The sequence below is a fragment of the Hippoglossus stenolepis genome, chromosome 16 (assembly GCF_022539355.2).
Source record: "Hippoglossus stenolepis isolate QCI-W04-F060 chromosome 16, HSTE1.2, whole genome shotgun sequence".
Taxonomy (NCBI): Eukaryota; Metazoa; Chordata; class Actinopteri; order Pleuronectiformes; family Pleuronectidae; genus Hippoglossus; species Hippoglossus stenolepis.
The window spans coordinates 11,490,127-11,513,691 of NC_061498.1; the positions used below are offsets into that span (position 1 = coordinate 11,490,127).

Genomic DNA, 23,565 nt, shown 5'->3' on the forward strand with positions numbered 1-23,565 from the left:
ATTTTTAAATGAATGCACGTAACATACTCCAACGTGTTAGCTATTATTTCATAATGTTTTCTAATCCTAATCTTGTTATAATCTCCAATAGCACACCATCCCCAGTCCTTCAGATGTCCACATGCACTTCAAAGTTTTCTTTACAAAAGCAATCTGTGCTTTCTAATGCTTTGTAGGTGATCTCACCTAATACTAAAACACTGTTACCCAATTACAATAGGGCAGGTATATTGTATATCTAAGCAATGTATGAAATGATATGCTACTGAACAATGGGAGATCAAATTAGATCCGATACTCCTATTTTTCCGTTGATCAGGGACAGATTGTTCAAAACAACCTTCAAAATGTATGTGCGGAACAGTTATTTGTTATTATTACACAATGTTTTCTAATCCTCATCTTGTTATAATCTCCAATAGCAGATACCTCACATCTCCACATGCACTTTAAAGTTTTCTTTAAAAGAAAGAAGCAGTCTGTGCTTTCTAATGCCATGTAGATGATCCCACCATATAATAAAAATACCCAATTTACAAAAGGACCAGCGGTGGTGATGACGTAAGGGGCTATCCGTTTGTAAAGGCCGTGCACGAGGAGATTCTTGTCACCTGCAGAGGTGAAGCCGTTACAGTGTGTGGTTCGAAACCAAACAGTGCCACCATTACAGCAGCGCGTACATGAGAGCGGTGTGGTGCACGTCGGCGGCTTTCTGTTGTGTAGCACTGGTCCCCCCAACACGCACGCTCGCGCTGCGCGGTGTTGCGAGTTCAATGGTCAGCGCGGCGCACGCACAGCGCTCGCGCAGCCCCAGCACATCCCACATACTCGCGCGACACCAACAACAATGGCAAACCGCGGTGTGTTTTGGTAGGAGGTCTCTGATCGGGAGCGAGACCATCGTTTAGCTTCGTCGCTTCATTCGCGTCTTTTTTTTTTGGTTTCCCCCCCGCGAGATTTTACAATAAGGCTAAATAAAAAATAAAAAAAGAAAAGAAGAGGGAGCTCGCGTGTTGTCGTATTTTCCATTTTCCCTTTCTTTATTTCGAAAATGTGCGAGGCGCTGTTGGCAAGCCCACACAGTCCGTGCATGTGTGTCCCTGCTGCTGCTGCTCCTCTGCTGGGCTACAGCTACTAACCTAGCTGCTTTTCACTCGGCGCTTAGCTAACGTTAGCCCGCTTAGCCGCGTTTATTGACTTGCGGAGGGGGGAAGAGAAAAAACCCGAGCGAATGCAAAGCGTGTTTTCGCCGTTTGTTTTATGACAACGACCCTTCACTGCTCGCTAATCGTCGCTGTCGGCCGAGGTACGAAGTGGTGTATGGTTTGTCGCGGAAAATACTTTGCGCGCTAGCTAACAGGCTAGCTATTTGTGTGTATTCTTCGACCGAGGGAGAACGGCGAGTTTTTCTTTGAAAGTATGGATGATCAGACCAGGATGCTGTCGGGTCTCGCCGGACTCGGTGGACTAGCACAAGGCGACGTCGGTGACCCGGACTCGGTCAGGAAACAGCAGTCCCTCGGTCAGCCCCAGCAAGACATCGGGGATATCCTACAGCAAATAATGGCCATCACCGACGAGAGCCTGGACGAAGCACAGGCCAGGTAAGACAGGCGAAGAGCCATTTTCCACTCCTCGTAGCTAAAGCTAAAGTGCGCTGTTGTGTATCTTACTTTTGCGTTATATACATGAAATCTTCACGTAAGGTAATGCGCAATTACAACATTATGCAACTTCACGTTACATTATAATTCGCTGCAAACCCACCAACGTTGGGTTTGCTCGCAGAATAACTTCAGCACATTACAGTGCTGTTGTACCTTGAGACGAGGTTCTTTGTTAATTCGAACCGTGCTTCATGGCAAACTGTGATTGTAGACATGTTGATTTGGTTGAAATACGACGTGAACGTGATTGTTAATTGGTTTATTAATGCTGTGCCACTTTTAAAAGTTTACTCCTTTTGAGTCTATGAGAAATAACCACTTCCCCCCCCCCAACACTGTAGCATTGTTTTCTGTTTAGGTTAATAAAGTTCAATGTGCCCCCCTGCATAAAGAAAAACACATCTTATATGTATTTTTGAAACGATTTGACATCATCTCATCGGCTCACAGGACTATGCTAAGTTTAGGGATCCAAATAGTCCCGTTTGCACAGTCGGATCAAAACTAAGACGAAGTGTGTCAACAAAATCGAAAAGGCTTTGTAAGATAGTGCATGTTTTGCAAGTTGCTGGAGACCCAGCTATCTGAGTTCATGTAGATCCTGTGTAGAAAAACAGCTTTTTCATACCACTAATCAGCCTCTGCCACGTTAGATTTGCCTAATTACAACAGCATGTATCTGATATGGCGCTTTACATCAATGAGAGCAGATATCATTAGTCATTGATATGTAAATTGGGGGGGGTGGATTAAGGTAAGGGTGAGGATTACTCAATCGTCCAAGGCCCCAGTGCTGGTTGTGATGACAGCAATCGGTCATTGGTATCACTCGCCACTTAATGTTTGTGTGCGAGGTGTTTTTTTTTTTTCTTCTTCCACCAAATCGTTATTGTGAGCCGTGTGGGCGCTGCAGCGAGAGAATGACTCGCACTCATTCGCCATGTGGCTCAAGGAGCATAAGGTCAGTTTCAGATGAAGCGTCAGTATTTTTGAACAATAGGCAACCGTCCACTGCAAAACGGTGGCCACAGTGTGATGTGTCATTAGCTAGTGATTTTCCACCCAACATTTGACCACCTGGTTCTCTTAATTAATTCACTCCTCTTTCACTCCCTCCCTCCCTGGTGTTCATCCTTTTCATTGTGTGCTGGGTGCAATCAATTCTCCTATAATGTGTACGCGAGTGCAGCTGTCCGCAAATCGAGTTTCTATTAATGAGATGGTGGTGAGGGGGAGGGATGATGCTACACCAGCAGCCTATGAACACTGGGGATATTACATTTTTCTCCACCACCAAGTTTGAGGACTTAATCAGGCCTCACTTTGCGGACCAATGCAAATACTTTTGCTTTGGAATATTTCACGCAGGCCATACTTTATTTTCTTCTTATGATATGCGCCTTACCATTTACAAAACACTGTGGTTAATCAAATGCCATAATTAGGATGATTAGGATTTAAAGGCCCAATTACATTGTTGGGAATCATGTAGCAGTCTTATTATTAGATATAAACAGTCTATTAAACTATTTAAAGGTGTGGCTGCTTTGGAAGTGCCAGAGATGTCCTTGCTGTATGCTTGTATTGATCTGAACTCCCATCTCAGAGCAGGTCCTCTTCCTGTTATACGTATGAGAGCAGGGTTAACGCTAAAGAATGCAGTCACAAATTGTGTGGTGCGCACGGTTTAAGTCCTTGAAGCTGCCTTTAGCATAGCACTTATATAATCAATAAGGCATTTCAATCATAATATATTTATTTTCTGTTTATCATTAGCTGACAGGCTGGTTTGCACTGCATGAGCAATTGTTGGTCTGTCTGCTAATTTACTTCTTAGGTATACTTGAGGTAAAAGGTTAAACCACAACCAGGTTAATGACAACATGCAGCCTGTCGTTATAAATAGGTTTGCTTATATCTAGCAGCTGGTCTGACTTCAAATGTACAATCTTTATCAATATCACCCTTAACTCTTTGTCACCCACACATCAGTCCTCCCCTCAGTCGTGATCTACAAATTAATGTGTGAGGTGGTTCACATGTGAGCACGACGCCCTCGCCGTGTAGGGTGGCAGTGTGTTGGGATGGGGAGTGGTCAGTGCCGTGCAAGAACTCGGTGTTGCAGAGAACACTTCCTGAGCACCATCCGCCCTCATCCTCTCACCCTGTCGCCATATGTTCAGATGCTGGCCAGAGGACTCGCCGGCGCATTGGGGTGGATCAGACGACCCCACAGAGGGAGGGAGAGCAGGGGGGGGCATGGCAGGGGGTGGCCTGCCACTCAACTTCCAACACAGGTCAGTACAGGACCGCATGAGCACCTCCTTCTCCCCCTCCTGCTCATACCCTCCATGCTGATGGCAGCCCTCCCCCAACTCAAATCCAGCAGTGACAAAATTGGTGGACAAAATGACATAATTAATGCTAGACGCACAACTCTTGACATCAACCTGCCTCAATAATCAAACAGAATGGCAGTAGTTTGTGGCACATACAGTAGGCGCACAATTTGATAGTTCACCTTAGTCCCCTCATTAAAACGCCAGCGGACATTCACAACTGGAATTGTTGTTGAGGTCAGGTGTAGCCAAATCATCTTCATCTGTGGTTGTATTGATGTGTTGTTATTTGGAAGATAAATGCTTTTATGTAAGGATGATCTTTAGGCTTTCTTGTGTCATCTTCTTCAGCTCATGTTCATCAGAAATGGAGGCTTCATGTTGGTTTTGTTTTTCACCATAACATTATCCTTGTTGTAATTTTACAATTGCATATATAAATTGTTCTATCAATGTGTAATTTGGAAAAGAAATGCTTTATATCAGGGTGATCTTCAGGTGTTTAGTCTTTTCAGAAATTGAGTAGTTTTTCACCTAAACATTATCTGTTTTGCACTTTTACAATTGCTGGAACATTTTCAGTTTATTCTATAAATTAGATCTAGTGGGATTTGTGAAAGTATGAATAGAACACATCCAAATGCTTCTTTGCTTTCTCTGTAGGACAATTCAGTGAAATTACAGAGGTGTACAAAATTACAGAAACACTTTTACAAGATAATACAATATTACAGCAGCACTGCAAACTATAGCTGCACAGTTATTCTCGAATTTAACAACACCTCTCTGAAAACCTCAACAATAGTGGAACACTGTGAGCTACAGGGGGTGGTATCATTTATTAATGCTTAGTTGCACATTCTTGCCTTTAACCTGGTTTTAGATGTGAAAAAGTGACAGACTTTTATAATGCAGTTTAATAGGTACCCAGTTAGTAATGTACTTTTCTCATGTAATTAGTTTGTATTGTCAACACAATAGTGTTAGAGATAATTCAGTAAAGTCATTTAGGGTCATATTAGGGTTCGGGCTTTGCAGCAGACCCCAGCTGTACATGTTTTAATAACTGTAAGTTGGATGGGTGTGTGTGGGTGCATGGATGAGTATTAGCAGGAAGTTTTGTCGCTCAAGTGTTGGGATTTGATTACGATAACCTGTAGTTCAAGTTCTGAAGTTTTGCCTTTTCTCCTTTAATTGCTATTAGCCTGTTCGGCAATAACGAGAATGCCGGTGATTAAATTAAAATTGCAACTTAATACTAATCCTCTCTATCAACTTGTAATCTACTTTTATGGTACAAGTCTTTCTGTAAGAGGTAGAAATTAGATTACTGTGGAATCTGGTGCTCAGTAATAATGACCTTGAGGTTTGGCATCATTACCTGTCCCATAGTGCAAAGCATCCAAATGACAATATTACTCTTGCTGGTTCAGATTGAAGCATCAAGGATGTTTATGCACTGACAAAAGCATTTGGCCATTAAAAATGCCTTTAAACAACATAGCTCTGTTCTGCTGTGTTGTACTTTACATGAAATTCTGTATGCATAATACACTACCTGTTTATGGGGGAGGACATGGTATGACTTGAGATGGAGGTCTGTTTATCGTAATCCTCCCTACTCTCTCCCTCTCTTATTCCCTCTTCTCTCTTACAGGAAGCATGCCCTGAACTGTCACAGAATGAAGCCAGCCCTCTTCAGCGTTCTCTGTGAGATCAAAGAGAAGACGGGTGAGTTTCTACTCCGCTCATTCTTTGTGTTCTCCAGTCTGCACAGGTTGTAACTCACTGTTGGGATAGAGTGTGTCTATGCTTCAGTTTTCCTGGCACCAATGTACTTTTTATTGGCCTCTTGGAGAACTCCATTGATTGAGTATTGTTTGTATTAGCTGCAGAACCGATGTAGCTGCATGTATGGTGCATGCTTTGGTTCAAGATCATTCTATATATGAGTTGCAGTCAGTTGGGATTTTTTTCCTAGTGATTATAAAAAGAAAATTGTCTATTTTTGGCCACTGTCCAGACTTCCCACCGACCAGCTGAAACTCATCTTAGTGGATTGGGGCCTTTGAAACTTGAGTCAGACAGCACAAGCTGCGGCAGAACAACACTCAAACATGTTGAGTTCACATCCTTATTAATGAGAATGCAATTCAGTTTTCCGTTTTAACTGAGGAAGCTGAAGGGAGAAGTACTATGGTTGTCCCTAACTAGTATAACACACAGTACAGTGCATACCTCCGCTACGGCCCAACAGTCCCCTGGTGAAACCGCTTTTAAATTCATTAGATCCAGATTTTTATTTGGAACCACACCAAATTGCACACACTGTTACATATCAGTCCAAAATCTATTTATTCTCTCACAAATCAAAGAAATTGTTGAAAAATGCAAAATTTGGCAATGTTAAAAAAAGGGAAGAAAAAAATTCCTGGATCAGCCCCCATATTCAGACCCACACCGAAATTTAACGTGTTCTTCAAACTATCAGATTAAACAATCAAACCTGATCCTAAACTCATGCACAATTTGTTTACAGCAGGCAGATATGAAAAACTCCCCGGTAATTACTTAACTGTTACACTGTTATGCTATTAGAGTACAAAGCTGTTCTTTCTCCAACAGCTAAACCACAAAGGGTAATTGTGCATTGAGAGTGAGTTTCTATGCATATCAATGCAACCCCTTAATCTAAACGCAACATGCAAAGAAAAAGGAAAGTATTCTTAAATTGTTCTAAGAAATAATAGTGAATTTCAGGTAAACACAACCTTATTATTAAATTATTACCTATGTAAATACAGTGTCTCTGATTAGCTTTGGTTCACATAAAAAAAATTCCAAGTAAACAAGCTGCTTATTCTCATCTAGTTAGCGATTCAAGTCAGCTCTCTGACAGATTCTAGTAGGGTTCAAAGGAGGAAGCCTGGGATGGATGGCAGATTGATGGTTATGGTCGTGTGAATGGGGTGGGTTTTTAGAATTCTCCCCCAACTGCCAGTCTCCCTCCGTTCTTGTCTATCTGCATGCTGTACTCTCTTTCATTTGCCTTGTGTATCTACGAACAGCAAATCTCTCTTGTTCAAATACAATTTGAAAATGCTGCACTGCTGCCTGTTGTGGCCCTCTGTCAATAATGTATTATTGCTCTCCAGTGATGGGAGAAAAGTAAAGGCTAGGCTTGAGTGAGTGGGGCAGGGTACACTGTTTCCCAGGCAACCAGTGGTCTTATTTACCCTAATGCCATTCACTTTGATTTTCCCATTTAGTCTCCCAGCAAACTGGAGAGGGGGTCTGTGAGCTCTTGTACAGTGAGCTGAACAGAAAAAAACAGACAAGGCATACAATACTGTAGGTTAGCAACAGATCTGTGGTTGAGGTGAATATGCCAACCATGAGATATAGAGCTCCTTGGCTTTGCCGGGATCCTGCTGGCCATCTGCCACATAGTGCCCTGCTAACTGCACTGTGTACCTGCTTTGGCATTTCTGTTACTCTGTCAGACCCCCTGCAGGCCCCATTATGTGCCTCTGGAATGTGAATTGACTTCTCTTCAGTGCAGCTTGTGGAAGATCCAATCAGTAGTCCTCTAGTATCTCCACAGATTTTTCTGCAGTATTTTTTTTGCCAACAAACATGCACTTGCATTGGAACACCCACATACACACTCTGTCTCTCTTGCGCACATACGCACACACCAAACAGGGATGAAAGCAAACTCGGTCTTGGGTCTACTCTTGCCTGCCTTGGTCTTGTCCTCTCCCCCTCCCTCCCTCTGCCTAGCTCCCATTCTTGAAAGAGAAGACTTGCTCTGAACTCCGGGCTTTGATATGGTAATGTAATGGTGGTGGTGGAGAGAGGGTGGGGGGTATGGGGGATGGGAGGTGAATTCCTCTGAGTGCTGCAGTTGGTTAGATTGTTTTCATTGTAAAGGAAATGTTCTGCGCAAATGCCAGTACCCCCCCACCACCCCCAAAACACCCCATTTCACAACAGTTCCTGTGTTTTCTTGGGCTCTCACATTAAACATGACCTCCATCTGCATGACATTTTATACATTTCAATACTTTATTAAAGATACTGTCCAAAAGCACTCAGAGGAGACGGGAAATGATCAAAGTTAAGAGCCAGTGGCTTTGCTTTAACTCAGCGCCGTTGTCCCTCTCATGGGTATTTGCTGTAAAAATAGCTCTTGGTGCAATGGGACAGCTTATGCCAAAATCTCTCACGAGCCAATGCAGTTACTCTCAGAAGTTTCTCATTTAGTTTGGGTATGTTTGAGGCTTGCTCCTTACTTTTATGCATTCCTGGTGCTTTACACGACAGTGAATCTGTCACTCACTCTGTTCTGTCACTCTGCTCTAGTCCCTCTTTTTCAAGCCTGAACGTTCCCTCTTGTTGTTATTTTTGGACGGCTTTTAAATAGAGAAAATTTTGTTTTTCAATTGGAAAAAAAGCATGTTTGCTATTTTTTTTGCTTGGAGACAACATTAAGACACTTGGGCAAGTTCACACCCCAGACACTTGCTACTCATCTTGATTAGCTGTCTGACAAACAAGTCTGTGGGATAATGCCTATAGTTGGCTGTGTAGAAATAGAGACAAGCTGGCTAGAAGCCTACACACCTTAGAGTGAAATGGCTGGCTCTGTGTCACCTCTTATTATTTAAATGTGTCATTCACTATCCTTATGATAATGATGTGTCTATACACAACCATTCATACGGGTCATATATTCCATATTAACAACGACAGTAACAACAAGGACGTCCTGCTGGCCTGTAGCCAGTGTCGTGTTAACTTTAGCCAGATGATAGCTCTGTTGGGTGCCCAGGTATGCCAGTGTCCAAACAATGTGTCTGGGGCACTGGTTATTTGCTGGCTGCCTTGGCCTTAAATCACATTCATCTCTCTGTACATTTTAAGTTGTTTGGAGGTTTGTATGGAGCAGGTTTCTCAAGTGTTTCTCATACCCATGCTCTACTTGAGTGGCTTATTCATATTGATTAGGACCAACACAGTTAGATAAAATCACTAAGGTTTCAATTTCAGTAAATCTTATGTTAGAGCTCCTTATTTCATGCTTTTTAAAACAAACTGATTTTGGCCACACACTTGAGTTGTTTGTGTTGCAGGAACTTTCATACATACACAACACACAACACAGCGGAAGGTTCTCTGCATTAATGTGTTCAAAACAGCATCAAATCCTCTGCATTAAGAGAGGTGGAGCAGCCGGGTGCAGCAGACAGAGGCAGGAAGTGACGTATTAACTCTGCTGTGTACATCACGTGATTTTGTGTACAGGACCCTGACGCCCACAGCTCTTATTACCACAAACTCTCTTGACATCTTTGTCTGTGTCTTCTATGTTCACTGCTTTTTCACCGGGATATATTCATTTTCTTTTCGTTTTTTTTTTATTTTTGCATCTGTCGCATATTAGAAGCGTCATCAACCTCCCAATCGCTCACGGGGGATCCCCCGCTGTGTTCACACATCGACTTCTCCTGGATTGAAATTGCGGAGCTTCTCACTCAGACATTTGTGTTCACACATGCATGTCCTTAGATAAAAATATTGAGGAACTGCGGAGTCCAGTGCTTGTCTGAAAGCAGCTTAAATGGGGTCCTAAAACTTGGATGTGAGGCTTTTTGGGAACATTGATACATTTTTGTAACGACAAAATTGGGATTTGTAGTTGCAGAGAAGAACCTGGTTTACACTCTCCCCCTCTAAACTGCATTAGTCTCTGCAAGCACATCGGTCACACGCCACACCAACCACCACCACAAATAAATCCTCTACATGTAATACTGCACACGCACTGACTGCATCCTGAGTTGATTATTTCTAATGTTTGTTTAATTGACTGCCTACCATCTACCTGGATGGAAGTTTCATATTTTATTATAACAACCTACAAGCATCAAAATCGCACAGCTGCTGCACCCTAACAGAGCCAGCAGCACTTAGCTACTATGCTGCAAGGCGTCTAGCTGACAACCCATCATCACATCCTATTAATGCTTGTACAAGATGAATGAAAGGTGAGATTTATTGAACTCAATAATATTGCTTTGGTTTTCTCAGTGCTACTTCTGACTATATTTAACAGAGAACTCCCCCCTGCCAAATAGTTATGATGTCTTATCAGTGAATACTAAAGGTCTCGCTTAGGCTGATTTTACTTTTATATACATATAACATTTTATATATTCCGAATACATGTTTGTTTTTGTTTTGTTCCTCAATGTATTTGTAGCTGTATATTTTGTCAAAATGAATTGTTATGAATTAGCTATGTGTTAATGAAAAAAAATGGAGGAGTATTAACTATTTATTGAGGCTTCAAAATTATGTAAATAAAATCTATATTGTAACCTGTAGCAACACACTCACAAAAGTGCAGACCTTTGTGTTTCTATTTAGAATAACATGTATATGAATGGATCCCTGTATTAGCTTCTGTTAGCTTGTTGGCTCTTTTCGACAGCAACCACACTATTAAACAGTGTGTTAAATTTGTTTATTGGGATTGTAATGTTTTTGGAGACCATGTAACTCCACTAATCAGATGCATTCACTGAACTCAAGTCTGCGTTACAATAGAATTTTAGCAACCAAATGGCCCAAATTACATGTTAATTGAATTACAGCACATTAGTAGTCGTAAAAACTCTTAAACAATGCCACAGTATTAAAAGTCACACATAGTTGCCACTTGTTTATTCACAGCCAGAATAAACATTTGACCTTTCTCAGTCTTGTGAAATTTGTTTGTATATTTATTTAAGAGGGCACACGTGAATGTTAACAAAAATAAACGAGGTTCTTTATTCGGTCGCAAGTTTTGTAAGGAAAACCCCTTTCAGCATCACATGGTTGATTTAGATGTTTGTACTCCACCAGCTTTGATAGACTACAGTAAATGAAGTCTAGTGACTCGCATGCTTCATTAAAGCAACTTAATTATTATTAGTTTTCAAAGAGCTCAATTTGGAACAGAGCCATAAAATTTCATGACTTGTTCAGAACCTGTGGGAAGACTTTTATTATATTTTTATGATGGAGAGCATATAGTGCATTTTAAGCCAAAAGCTGTTACAAGATAAAAAATTGATTGTGGCAGGAATACAACCCATGTGTAGCTACTAAACCTGCATTTTCAGTTTTATTGTCACTTGGGTATAAAATGAGAATGGGACACATGGTCAAATCACCATTTTAAATAGTTCATTTTAATTTACTCTCGCTATGTAGTGGTGCAGGATTATCTCATTGCTGTTTCAGAAATCTCAGTTTTGTTTTGTGGTGTCCTGCCACTCGATTTGTTTTTCCTTTTTTCGCTCTCTCTCTCTTCCCTGCCTCTTTGCTGAAGAGAATGAAAAAAGATAGTGTGTTGGGGGGGTGCAGGAGCAATACAGGGAGATTGATGAGGCAGTAAGAGCAGGAGTAATTACTCGGTGTCCATTCCCCAAGCCAGATTGGCAGACGGCTAATATCACACAGACCCCTGGCCTTGACAGACACACCACCGCCACCCACCCACCCACCCCAACTGAAACCGGGGAGGCAGAGCACCCCAACCTTCAGCCTCGGCCTAATGGTGTGTGGGCCCACTGATTTTCCCATGTGGTATTATTCCTGTAGGAACAGGGCTTCTGTATATTGACAAGGGGAACTGCTGTCTTGAGTGTGTTATAGGAAGGGAAAAGCTCAGTGGAATTGTTCACCTTTAAGACTGCTGCAATACGATTTTAGCCAGGATTCATCAAGGGCAGGGATTTGACTGTGCTGTCACTCAGTATTTCAGCCAGGTCACGGTGTCTGGATATGGATAGCGACTGCGTTTTTAATTGAAGATTAGATATAACAAGATAGATTTTTACTGAACTGCATAGTTAACTTAGGACAACAGCCCACTTTTTTATTTTCTTGTGTAATTCAGCTAAAACATTAAGTGTGATGGACGGCGAGATATGATGTTGTGATGCAGAGATTTAATGAATAAGAGCCCAGAACATTGGGTTAAAAATTACCAGGTGTTTGTGTCTATATATGATAATATATTTTGTTAGTGCTGATTCAGGTATGATCTGTGAATCTCACATCTGATATATTATTCCAGAATTTACTGATTGGAGCAGAACATTTAAATGAAATTAATTGGATTAATTAATTGCATGTACTCACAAAATCAAATTGCAGCAAATAAAGATAGTGGATGTGCTTATATTGGTGACAGAGACTGATTTAATTGGCCAGAGTGGCATGTTGGGCAATGCACCATAATTTGTCCAGCTTTTGATCCATATCTTCCCAGCGAGTTATGGCCAACAAAGAAATACCGAGTGACCCATCAGTACTGGTCAAGTTTGGACTCCTACCTCTTCACCCCCAATCAGCATGTATGCTTCTCACACTGCTTTTAGGCTTTGCTCTTAAAGGAAGCTGGCGTCGCTTTAATTAAAGATATGTAAATGTGGCCTCAGCTGGATTGCATTAGTTTGGTGGCAGTGGGGTGGGAGTGTGTCGGAGCCTAGCTCCTAATCCTGACTAATTAAGGATTAATTACAATTGATGGGAGCCTTCCACCCCTCTTCAGTAGTCCACATTGCTGTCCTGTACGGTATGTTTGTATATTTCACACCATGTCATAAATGCAGGGGAAAGATGGAAACATCAGGGCCGGTGGAGGGAGCGAGTTTTACTACCCACTCGGAGATTAGCTGTATTTATTGGGTTATTACAGATACTGGGAAGCCCATGTTCCATCTTAGCCCTTGGTGCTCCTTATAAATCTAATACTGAACTAGATTGAGGGCTTATTTTGGCAGGTTGATTAGTTTTTTTAATTCAGTATCTCTTTTAATGTGCACTCATTAATGTGTGTTACATGTTAACGTAGTCTGTGTGTAAAACCCCTGGTAAATTGTTATCCTGACCAGCCGTACATATTATAGGCAGAGTGATTTTTATTCCTCACTAAACTGGTACATTGGACCTGTGCAGACTAACCATGTACCCTCAGCTCTCTCTGGCACCATCTGACTGTGTCATAATGCTTGTTCACTTGTTATAAATGGGCACTGCTCTTCTGATCTATCGCTTAATTGCCACCTAATTTGCATAACAGTGCAAATTAACGACCTCTCAAATGAGCGTTCATTTTTCACAAAGTCTTTAGGAGCTCCTTAAGAGTCTGTGCTAATGAGCACAGGAGGCAGCTGGCCTGATGAGAGTTGACTGGGGGAAGATCCTAGCAGTGCTATAACAAGCCTCCTGCTTAGGTGCTCTTCGTCATCCTCCTTCCTCCTGTGACATTTCAAATTCTTTCTTCCTTGTCTCTCTGTCTTTCTGTGTGTGCAGAACTGTACTAGACCAGAGATATTGTATTACAGATTTAGTCACATGTGCTTAACAGTGCTTACTATATCTTTCAAACATCACTCGTTTTAACAAACTTGCCATAGTGGTTCTAAAAAAAATGTAATATTGCTCAGTAACTTAAATTAACATCAGTATGTTCCAAAAAGAGGTTTCTTGTGTTGTCCTGATGTTCAACAACAGGGCTAACATACAATTCCTAAAAACATGAGGAAAGAACATAATAAATGATATACTCTGACATTATGGTTGTAAACGAGGCTGATTAAAATTTCACCATCGCCGCTGCTCAGCCTGCCCACACTTGAGTGCCACTTCTTTTTGGTCACGAGCGCATGATTTTACACGCAAACTCCCAATGTGACTTGATTTTAAAGGGTGCAATCTGTCATATTTTGGGGTATGTTAGCTAGTTTTGATTTTGATATTGTTTGAGTGATTTGGTTCACACATTATTTATATTTTTTCTATTTTCAATTTTTTTATTATCTGACAGGCCCTGTTAACATATATTATTTTGTTTCTTTTATTTTGCGTAATATGTAAACCTGGGACAATTCTTTAATTAAGATTTAAATAAGAAAATGGCTAGAAAATGTACCACAAACTATACAGGGTCCGACATACAGTATGACCAAGGGCCAGTGAAAGTTTCAGTGCAGTTGATTGATTTGTCACTGGTCCATTCAGGCCTGTGACAGGTCTTCTTTAGAAAACAGAGTGGACATATGATCGATGTGAGATGTCAAAGGTAAACTAAAGTCACAAACTACTTTAATTCTGTGCTCACGACAGTGTTTGGACCCAATATGTGGGTGTAATTTCATATAGCAGTCTAACATTAGCCCTAAGATGTGACTAGATATAGCCACCTGCGCCAAGATGAGGCCTTTTAAAGTTGACATCAACTTTAAAGATTTAATCGTAACAATCTTTCATTAAAATATCTAAAAACGACTTGACCTAATTCTCCTGAATTTTGTAATGTGAATAAACTTTAATATTTGACCTCATCCGTGGACATGGTTTTGCGACTGAGTAACGTCAGCAGATTTTCATCGACAACTCCCATGATGCCACGCTGCTTTACGACATTGTAAAACTAGCAACTGAAGTTGCATATTGTACGTTTAACTGTAGCTGACTGTTTTAATGTGGAGCGCTGCAGATTTTTACACAAATCTCCCAAGCAGAAACGGAATAAATCAAAGTAATACATAATTACATGTTGTTTCATGGAGATAGTGCCAGTACTATGCTGAGTTCTGTCTTCTTTCCGAGAACTGTACGCCTGTTGTGGGAACACAAACAGCTAAAGCATAAACTACCAGTGTTATGCAGAGTTCTGCGTGCCTTCTGAGGACAGTAAAAATGTAATGGATTTTTTGACGGCCCACCAGGCCACCATTGTGGCGGGATTCCTCCCAGTGCTCCTGATAGCAAGTCTAACTATGACAGATAGGTCTTTTGATAGTGTGTATGTCAGGAGATACTAATAACTAATTTTCTGTGTCAGAAGAACATGTTTCACTTGCCCTCAGAAACTCCTGCAGGTTTAAGTGGACAAACCAAACACTTGTCAGGCAGCTTAACTCTTAAAGACTTGCTATAGACAGACTGCAACCAACCCATAACGCAACACTCTGTCAAAGTCTGCAGTTACACTGGTTTTCACTCCATTCATTGAGAATATCTGTTGCACTCAATGATAAGGTTGTAAGGATTCTTGAACCGAAACCAAAATTGCAGTCCAAACGTCCACGGTTTTGGTTCATTTTACGCTAAGATGGAACCGCAACATGTCTCCCTGCCCAGTCCCACTCGCTGCCACAGCATCAGGTGCAGCCTGTTGCGTGTGTGCGTATGCGTGTCCTAGCACACTCCAATCGAATCACAAGCCCGGGACCAAACCCAGTGAAATCTGAACCAACACACAGAAGTGACTAGCAGCTTCAGAATAATAAACCAAAAAAAGAGAGCTCGTGGAGAATCGTTAGATCCGTACTCAATGAACGTGTAATTAATCGTGAAAAGACAATGTAGAATTTTTTCAATCATTTCTTACAATGTTTTACCATAAGCATTGCATCATAAGGCCCCAATAATCTATGGGGGAAAACAAATTCTGCTGGGTTAGGGAAAATAAAAGGCTTTCACAGATTAATGTCTCTATTTGTCACGTTTTGTCAAGTTAATGTATTTTTTAAATGTAGATATATTTTAGATTTTGTTTTTCTGCTACCTTTTACTTTCTATGTTTAAAAAAACTTCTTAAACGGTTATCTGGGAAATTGCTTCGATAACTTAAAGAACTATTAATGTAAGTGATGGGCATGGGGAAAATATATTGTAGATTCTTTATTAGCATCTATTTGTGCAGATTGGGTGCCAACACAAATTGATCCCTCATTAGTGTTTGTGTGTGTGTCCTTGTGTGTGTGTGTGTGACGGTGTGTTTGTGTGTGACCATTCAAGGGGGGTACACGTAGTCATCGCTCGAGTGTCCAAGCCTCTCTCTTTAGTTAATTAAGGGCTGATTGATGATGTGTTGGACTGAAGTGTTGTGTTTGCCCAAGGTGTGAGTTCTCCAATTCACACCTTAATCAGACCACACTGTGTTTACTCTCTGTGTGTGTGCGTGTGTGCGTGTGTGTGTGCGCGTGCGTGCGTGTCAGACTGGGGGGCTGCGTGCAACAGGACTCTTGTGAACTACCCAAACAGATGCTGATTAGCGTGAGCTGCTTAAAAGTAGGAAAGGACATATGGATTGGGCTCATTAAGTTGACTGTACTCCTCTAAAAGCTCCCTTTTTAAAAGAATGGGGCACACAGGTTTTATGTTGCATTTGCAGTGGAAGTGCTTCTTCCCCAATATCCATTTGGCAAATAGCCCATCAGTGAAATTATTCATTTTCTGTTCTTTAGTTTTAATGCCGTATTCTACAACTCGCCCAAGGCAACATTTTATTCACCCGAGTCCTTTTTCTGAGGAACACTGTATTCTACTGAAATGGTAAATCAAAATCCTGTATGCACAGAGGAACCTGTTTGGAAAAGTTGATATTAACCAGCTGTTACAAAAAAGTTGTGACTGTTATCAATGCCCTTTTTCAGATTGCAGAAGACCACCAGTCCTGATACCAGTACAGGATTTTGCATTTACAGATTTAAACTGTGTGACTAACTGAACATCAGGACAGTGAAGCGTGTATTTTACTGCATGGATTTAAAGGTCAAGGACTTTGTTCTCTAATGTCACTCATAAAAATATATATGGAGGTCAAACTGACAAAAATAAGCAAAAATAAAAATCACATCTGGTTGGCTTTGGGTTTTGTCAAACTTCCACTGAAGCTGAATTTCTTTATCAAATGTTTTGTCCGACTAGAACCTGGAAACCAAATTCAAAAGTGATGGGTTTTCAGGAACCTATCTTAGTGTTGTGCACTGTACAGGAAGAAGTTAGGTCGTCATTTGTTTGCTCTGCTAAGGAGGTTGTGTTTTCATCTGTCTATTTGTTTGTCTATTTGTTAACAACATTACACTAAAACTACTTAATGAATCACCATGAAACTTGGTGTAAAGATGCAGAATGGGTCAGGAAAAAAAACATTTATTTTCTGTGTGGGTCCGGAATTCTTTTCTCTTTCTTTAAAATTGCAAGAGGGGGCTTTTTTCAATATTTTGGTGGATGGATCTTGATTTTACAAAATGTTGCATATTAAGGGGACTAATACTGAGTTTGCACTTTGGTGCAGATCCAGATAAAAATCTGGATCTTGTGAATTTAAATGTGATTTCATAATGGGGCTGTTGGGCCTTGCCGAGGTAGGGACTCTACTGAGTGCCATTCTAGTTTTTCAAAGTTTAATGTGTTTTTTAATGGTAAAAACATAAAACAGTGAAGAGTCGTTTAATATGTGAAGACTGGTCCCAGTTTTCCCTTGCTGCATTTGTATTCCCCAGATGATAATTTACATCTTGCAAACAGTTTTTGTTATACGTTCTTTGCCCAGCTGCAGTTGAGATTTATTTTTGTAGTTTTTGTGAGGTGAATTTACATATTCATGTTGCATATTTTCATTGTGAAAACCATCTTTCTATGGCCTATTCTCTTTATCTGAATTCTCTGTCTGTAATGAAAGGAAAAACTGATGTTTTCACAGTCCTATCTTTTCTCTCTTTCTGGCTCACTCGCTCGCTGGCACGTCTGTACTGTGGATTCTGTATATTCCTGTAGCCGTCCTCCCTCTCTCTCTCTCTTTCTCTGTCTCTTCCTCTCTCGCACACATATCTTCTCCTGTGACTCCTTTTTTCAATTCTCCTTGGTTCTCCTTCTACCCTCTCTCTTCTTACCTTTTTTTCTCCCCCTTTTTTTTCCTTCTCTATGCTTCTCTCTCTCTCCCGCTCCCCTGCTCTCTCCCAGTGAAAGGCTGAGAATACCCAAGGGAGCTGATGCAATTAAAATGCTAATCCTGTCTGTCTACAGAGAGAGGGAGAGGGGGGGGCTGACAGCATGAGGGATTGCGGCTCACATGGAGAACTCGACTGAAATGGAGAACAGAGGGAGGGGGCACTGGGGAGGTGGGTGGGGGTGTGCTGAAAGGGAGAGGGGAGGATGTGTGTTGGGGGAGACAGAGTGAAAAGCGGGATGCTAGCGAGGGAAAAGACAGACAAGGATAAAGCTTGTGCTGTGAGCTGAGCAATGATATACTGACTGCATTTAAGTCTTATCTATTTCAATGTGTGGAAGGCAATACAGTTAATGTACAGCACCACGCTCGTGGTTGGGTTGTTCACCCTTACCTGCACCACTTCATATACTGCGTGTTGTGTCTGCACGGCGCACCGTTTCTACATTGGCTGTGCAGAAATGAGAATGATTATGTATGCAGTGAAAGCCCAGCTGGATACCCTGAATATTTCATAGTATGTGTTGCTCGCTCCGTCTCTCAATGGCACACAGCTCGGCTAGGGTGGTAACGTGTGCATAATGGTGTGATTTCTGCGAGCTGTGGATGCAGGCTGCAGGCCTAAGATGTCTTCCTGCTTTTTTTTTCTCCTGCTTTTTTTAAAATTTTTTTAAAGGAATTTAAGTATCATTACTTACAGCACTCTGAGTTTTAGGCGCTCTGTAATTTAACTAGCTCGGCGGCGACGTAAGGAGCTGGTTGCTCAAACTGAAACGCTGCATTTCTCAGAGCTGTATGTTTCTCATAAACGTTAACTGTATTTTTCTGAGGTCTCATGGAGAGTTTTTTTTAAGGTGCATCCATGTCATATGGTCTTTTTCTGTGCAGGATCTTAACTCATCTCAACAGCTGCTATAATACCACTAGGCCACTAGACTGAGCATGAGTGCAACTGTGGGTAATCACAGCTTAATTGGAGTAATTAGGGGAATGTAGGGGCATTAGGCTACAGCTGGGGGCCATAATGAGGAGTGGGGGCAATAGGGAGAGGTGAGAGGCTCCAAGAGCCACAGTTGCCCTCCCCACTGTAGTTCAGTTGTACTTATCTGTAAAAGGACAGTGAAGATCAACCACACACGACTACATACTATCAGGACAAAACAAACACTTCTGCTCCTTGATCGCTAAATTAGCTGTCGGGTTATCTGGCCAAGAAGAGGTGCAGGGATCATATGTGGATGACTACAAGGAAAGAAAAAGTGGAGGGAAAGAGATGGGCGAATCAGGGTCATTAGTTCAGGCGGCTGGGTCTGCTGCATTCCTGAGCCCTGAGATGGGGGAGCAGCAGAGCAGGAATGTGCCTCAGAGAGAGAAGAGACCTAAGCAGAGGGAAAGAAACAGGCAAGAAGGAACAAGAAAAAAAGGGGAAAAGAGGGAAAGTTGGACACTTTGCTAAGGGAGGCCTTAAATGGTGGAACAGACTCATTTATCAAATGAAGTTTGAAAAGGAAAAAAATCCGCCTTCTCTGTAGCACTTGGAAACTTTTAGGCAGAACAGTTTTTGTCCTCATTTCTTTCACATCTGTTAGCCCCACACTACAGTCCTGCTAATTTGTTAGCTCTGACCGCTCCACGGCTGCAAACTTGTTTTTCTGCACGACTCCTACAGGGAAATCTTTACTGCAGCAGTAAGACTAATACACTTTTGAAAGTTGTGGCTACAAGAAAATCCCTGAATTAACTAATTCATGCACCCCCTAACTTTTGATGAGCTTTGATTAACTACTGTAATCCTTGAGGAGGACAAGCGCCTAACACCACCCAGTTTCCACTGGGATTAATCCTGTCATCCATATTGTTGGCGTCTGTCTCCTTCAGAATCCTGTCTGGTTTCGCTGCCATATAAAATGGCTTTTACCTCCTTAATTTAATCCTATATTATAAAGATCAGCATAAATGGGTGCATAGTAATTGCTTTATTTGTGACTCTGAACCAATATTACATGATTGCATCACATTTGAACCTTTTTGCCCTGGTATACATATTAATGGACAAATTCCAGCAACAACAATTTTTACTTTCATAATGAATGTATACATTAAAATGTATTAATTGTACAACTTGACACTTAATTTTTTTCAGTGCATACAAATGTGTTATAGGCCTGCAATTTAAGGTTACTTTATCAGTAAGTCAGCTGATTATTTATGATATGAATTTATGCTTTTAGTCTCCTAGGCAACAGTGCTAACTAGAACCAGTACATGTTTGTTTATTTATGAATAGTTTGTGGGTTTTTGCTTGAAAATAAAGAGAAGAATTGCTCAATCATCAAAATAGGTGCCATTCAGTTTTCGTTCGATTCAGTAGTTTGCTTGTTAAACAAATTGTAAATAAAAAAAGAGCTCTGAGGTGTTTACATATTTTCAAAATAAGTAAAGAAAATCAGGTTTGAATAACAAATCTCTAAACCACATTTTTCCTTCTATAATTGTTTTACTTTTAGGTGTACTGGTTATTGATAAATAAACTGTTAGTAAATCATGCGCCAAGATTCTTCTTTTACTTTCTGAAGTTGAAAGATTGAGAAGCAAAAGGGGCAAGAGGAAATTTAGTCGAGAGTTGAAAGCTTCAGGCTCTGAAGAAAAGATGGTTGTCTGTACTTAAAACTTTAGAGTAACAAAGTGGTATCTGTGTGGGAGTGTGTGTGCGTATGTGTGTGTGTATGTGTGTTTCGGGAAGAGAGAGAGATGAGAGCATGGCTGCAGGCTGACAGAGGTCCTGGTATAATACAGTGGTGGAGAGCAGCGACTGATAACTATACTTATGGCCACTGGGGCTCATAGTGACAGCACATGCACTCCCATTACTGGTCCCATGCCTCATGCCCTTATCTCTGGCAGATTGCCACTGAGGGGCCACACTGCCCTCTGCTGTTGATTTGGAGGAAGTTCAGGCTCATTGAGCATTCAGCCGGGCGCTCGAAGCAATGACTCAGGGGAGAAACTTGACTAGGCTTTGACAGGGCTGCACTTCTTTGAATTTTAGCAATGATAAAATGTCTTCCTGTGCACCCCAGAACCCACAGTATTAACCTTTTCCTTAAAACGAAATGTGCGGTCTCTCAGTTTTTCAAAACTTCTTAACCTGCAAGTTTTGTCAGACCTATAAAAGATGTTTTTTTTCCTCGGTAGGTTAACACAAACTTTGCCCGTCTAACTCCTGCTTTCTCTCTTCTCCCGCCCAGTGCTGAGTATACGAGGTGTGCAGGAGGAGGACCCACCAGATCCCCAGATCATGCGGTTGGACAACATGCTGCTCGCAGAAGGTGTGTCAGGACCAGAGAAGGGAGGAGGATCGGCCGCAGCGGCTGCAGCTGCAGCAGCAGCAGGGGGCTCACCTACTGACAGCAGCATAGAACACTCCGACTACAGAGCCAAGCTCGCCCAGATCCGCCAGATATACCATTCTGAGCTGGAGAAGTATGAGCAGGTGTGTGCTGAGCTGACCGAAATACTTGAACATACACCGTTAATCACTAAAATTAACATGATGTAATAAATTAATAAAGGAAGCCAGTTTTAGTCAGAGACTCATTCCTCTGTACCCGGGTTCACTAGTGTGGTAACATTAATTTTGTGCCAAGCAAAAGGAAATGTACAGTGAACTGAATGAACTGTTGTTCTGTTAGAATGTGGCCAATCATGCAACAATACAAGGCTGATTACCTCTGTTTCCACGTTTTAATGTATTTTAATTTATATTATCAGCGGCTGTGGTGTGAAATAAAAACTTAAGCCGGGGTTGTTAAACACATGTCTCAGGAAATTGAACTGCCTGGAGAAAGATGTTCGCTCCATTGTAAAGAATGAAAATAAGATTTGACAAAAAAACATTTTTCGACACATAATATGTTTAAACTCGGTAAGAATAGAAAAACCACTTGGTTTTTGGTATTTGGCAGACCCACCCTTTCCTCGTGTTTCACTGATTTAAAACCGGTTTGAGAAGCATAGCTACAGACTGTATTTCATGCTTCAAAGGCCACTATTGTCTCACAAATCATGTTTTCTAATATTAGCCTATTTTTTGGGAAAAGGCAAGCCAAGGCCCTACATGTCATCATCACATGTCAGGGCAGTGGATAGAATCTGTGCTCGGACTATCTTCTCACAATAACATTCAACTCCTCTCTCTCTGTCTCGCTCTTTCCTCGGTCCAGGCCTGCAGTGAGTTCACCAACCATGTAATGAACCTGCTGAGAGAGCAGTCTCGCACACGGCCTATCTCTCCCAAGGAGATTGAGCGCATGGTGGCCATCATCCACCGCAAGTTCAGCTCCATTCAGATGCAGCTCAAACAGAGCACCTGCGAGGCCGTCATGATCCTGCGCTCACGTTTCCTAGACGCCAGGTCCGTCCGTGTGTCTCGCTGTATTTTTTTCTCTGTGTGTGTGTGTGCATTAATGTGTTTTTGTTACCACTTTGAGACAATTTCTGATACAAACACTGACCTTGTCTGAAAGAGAATTCCTCATGAGAACCAAAGCCTGGTCTTAATCAGGCTAAATATTATAATAATAATAATCCTGGTTATGGTGTGAATTAAGGTTAGGTTTTGTTAAGGCCAGTTGGTAATGGTTAAGCATAGGTTTAGGGTTTTGTTTAGGCTATCCACTATTCAAACCTTACCCCGAACCTTAACTAGAACATCAGAGATGTCGTTTTGCCTCATTAGGACTAGGATGGATTGCAGTCAATGCAATGTCCTCACAAGGATAGCTGCGCAGATTGTGTGTGTGTGTGTGTGTGTGTGTGTGTGTGTGTGTGTGTGTGTGTGTGTGTGTGTGTGTGTGTGTGTGTGTGTGTGTGTGTGTGTGTGTGTGTGTGTGTGTGTGTGTGTGTGTGTGTGTGTGTGTGTGTGTGTGTGTGTGTGTAAATGGCTGGTTGTTTTCTTGAGGGCTGAAGTGATCCAAGCGCGTCGACCTTGTTGTGACATGTACATTCCGAGCACTTGGGTCATTATCTCTTCTCTCTGTGTGTGTTCAGACGTAAGAGGCGCAACTTCAACAAGCAAGCTACAGAGGTGCTGAATGAGTATTTCTACTCCCACCTGTCTAACCCTTACCCCAGTGAGGAAGCCAAGGAGGAGCTGGCCAAAAAGTGTGGGATCACTGTGTCTCAGGTGAGTTGCTAACAATGCTCATTGTTCAGGACAATAAAAATCAATTTTAGCTGTTTTTGTGCTGTTTGTCGAAATTATCACTTTTTGTTTATTGCAGTATTAACATATTTTTAGCTGAGTGAGCTGTAACACTGAGGCTCCAAGAGTTAAATGAGGAAACTCGAATATCTGATGTCCATCTGTCCTTCAGGTTTCTAACTGGTTTGGCAACAAGAGAATACGCTACAAGAAGAACATTGGTAAGTTCCAGGAGGAGGCAAACCTCTACGCAGTTAAAACGGCGGTGGATGCTGCCAATGTGTCGGCGCAGGCTAGCCAGGCTAACTCCCCAGCAACACCCAACTCAGGTACTTACTGCTCCATCTCATCGTTTCAAAAGCTCGGCCGCTTCTCATTAACAAGTTCCTTTACATCCTGATGCCTTTTTAAATGCAACCAAACCCGACAGAACCACACAATCATTGGCTGACTCGTCAAAAAGCAAAACCCACAATGCACAACAAATCAGCCCCTCACAGCGTCTGTTCAGAACCATGTGAAAGGATCCTATTTATTTAGCATGAAATCTGATAT

The 23,565-nt window shown here is 41.6% G+C and overlaps 1 protein-coding gene across 4 annotated transcripts in view; it reads left to right on the forward strand.

Annotated features, from left to right (window-relative positions):
* The first annotated feature begins 769 nt into the window (after nt 1–769).
* The window catches only part of pbx4 (pre-B-cell leukemia transcription factor 4), a 43,017-nt gene continuing 20,221 nt past the window's right edge, over nt 770–23,565 (forward strand). For 2 of the 4 annotated variants that reach the window (XM_035181171.2, XM_035181172.2), the window contains exons 1-7: nt 770–1,604; nt 3,851–3,964; nt 5,664–5,737; nt 21,056–21,300; nt 22,031–22,221; nt 22,857–22,992; nt 23,183–23,339. In XM_035181171.2, the coding sequence (XP_035037062.1) occupies nt 1,420–1,604; nt 3,851–3,964; nt 5,664–5,737; nt 21,056–21,300; nt 22,031–22,221; nt 22,857–22,992; nt 23,183–23,339 (1,102 nt within the window). In that variant the 5' untranslated portion in view covers nt 770–1,419. The remainder of the gene's footprint in view (nt 1,605–3,850; nt 3,965–5,663; nt 5,738–21,055; nt 21,301–22,030; nt 22,222–22,856; nt 22,993–23,182; nt 23,340–23,565) is intronic. The other 2 variants (XM_035181174.2, XM_035181173.2) reach the window with 2 other exon arrangements.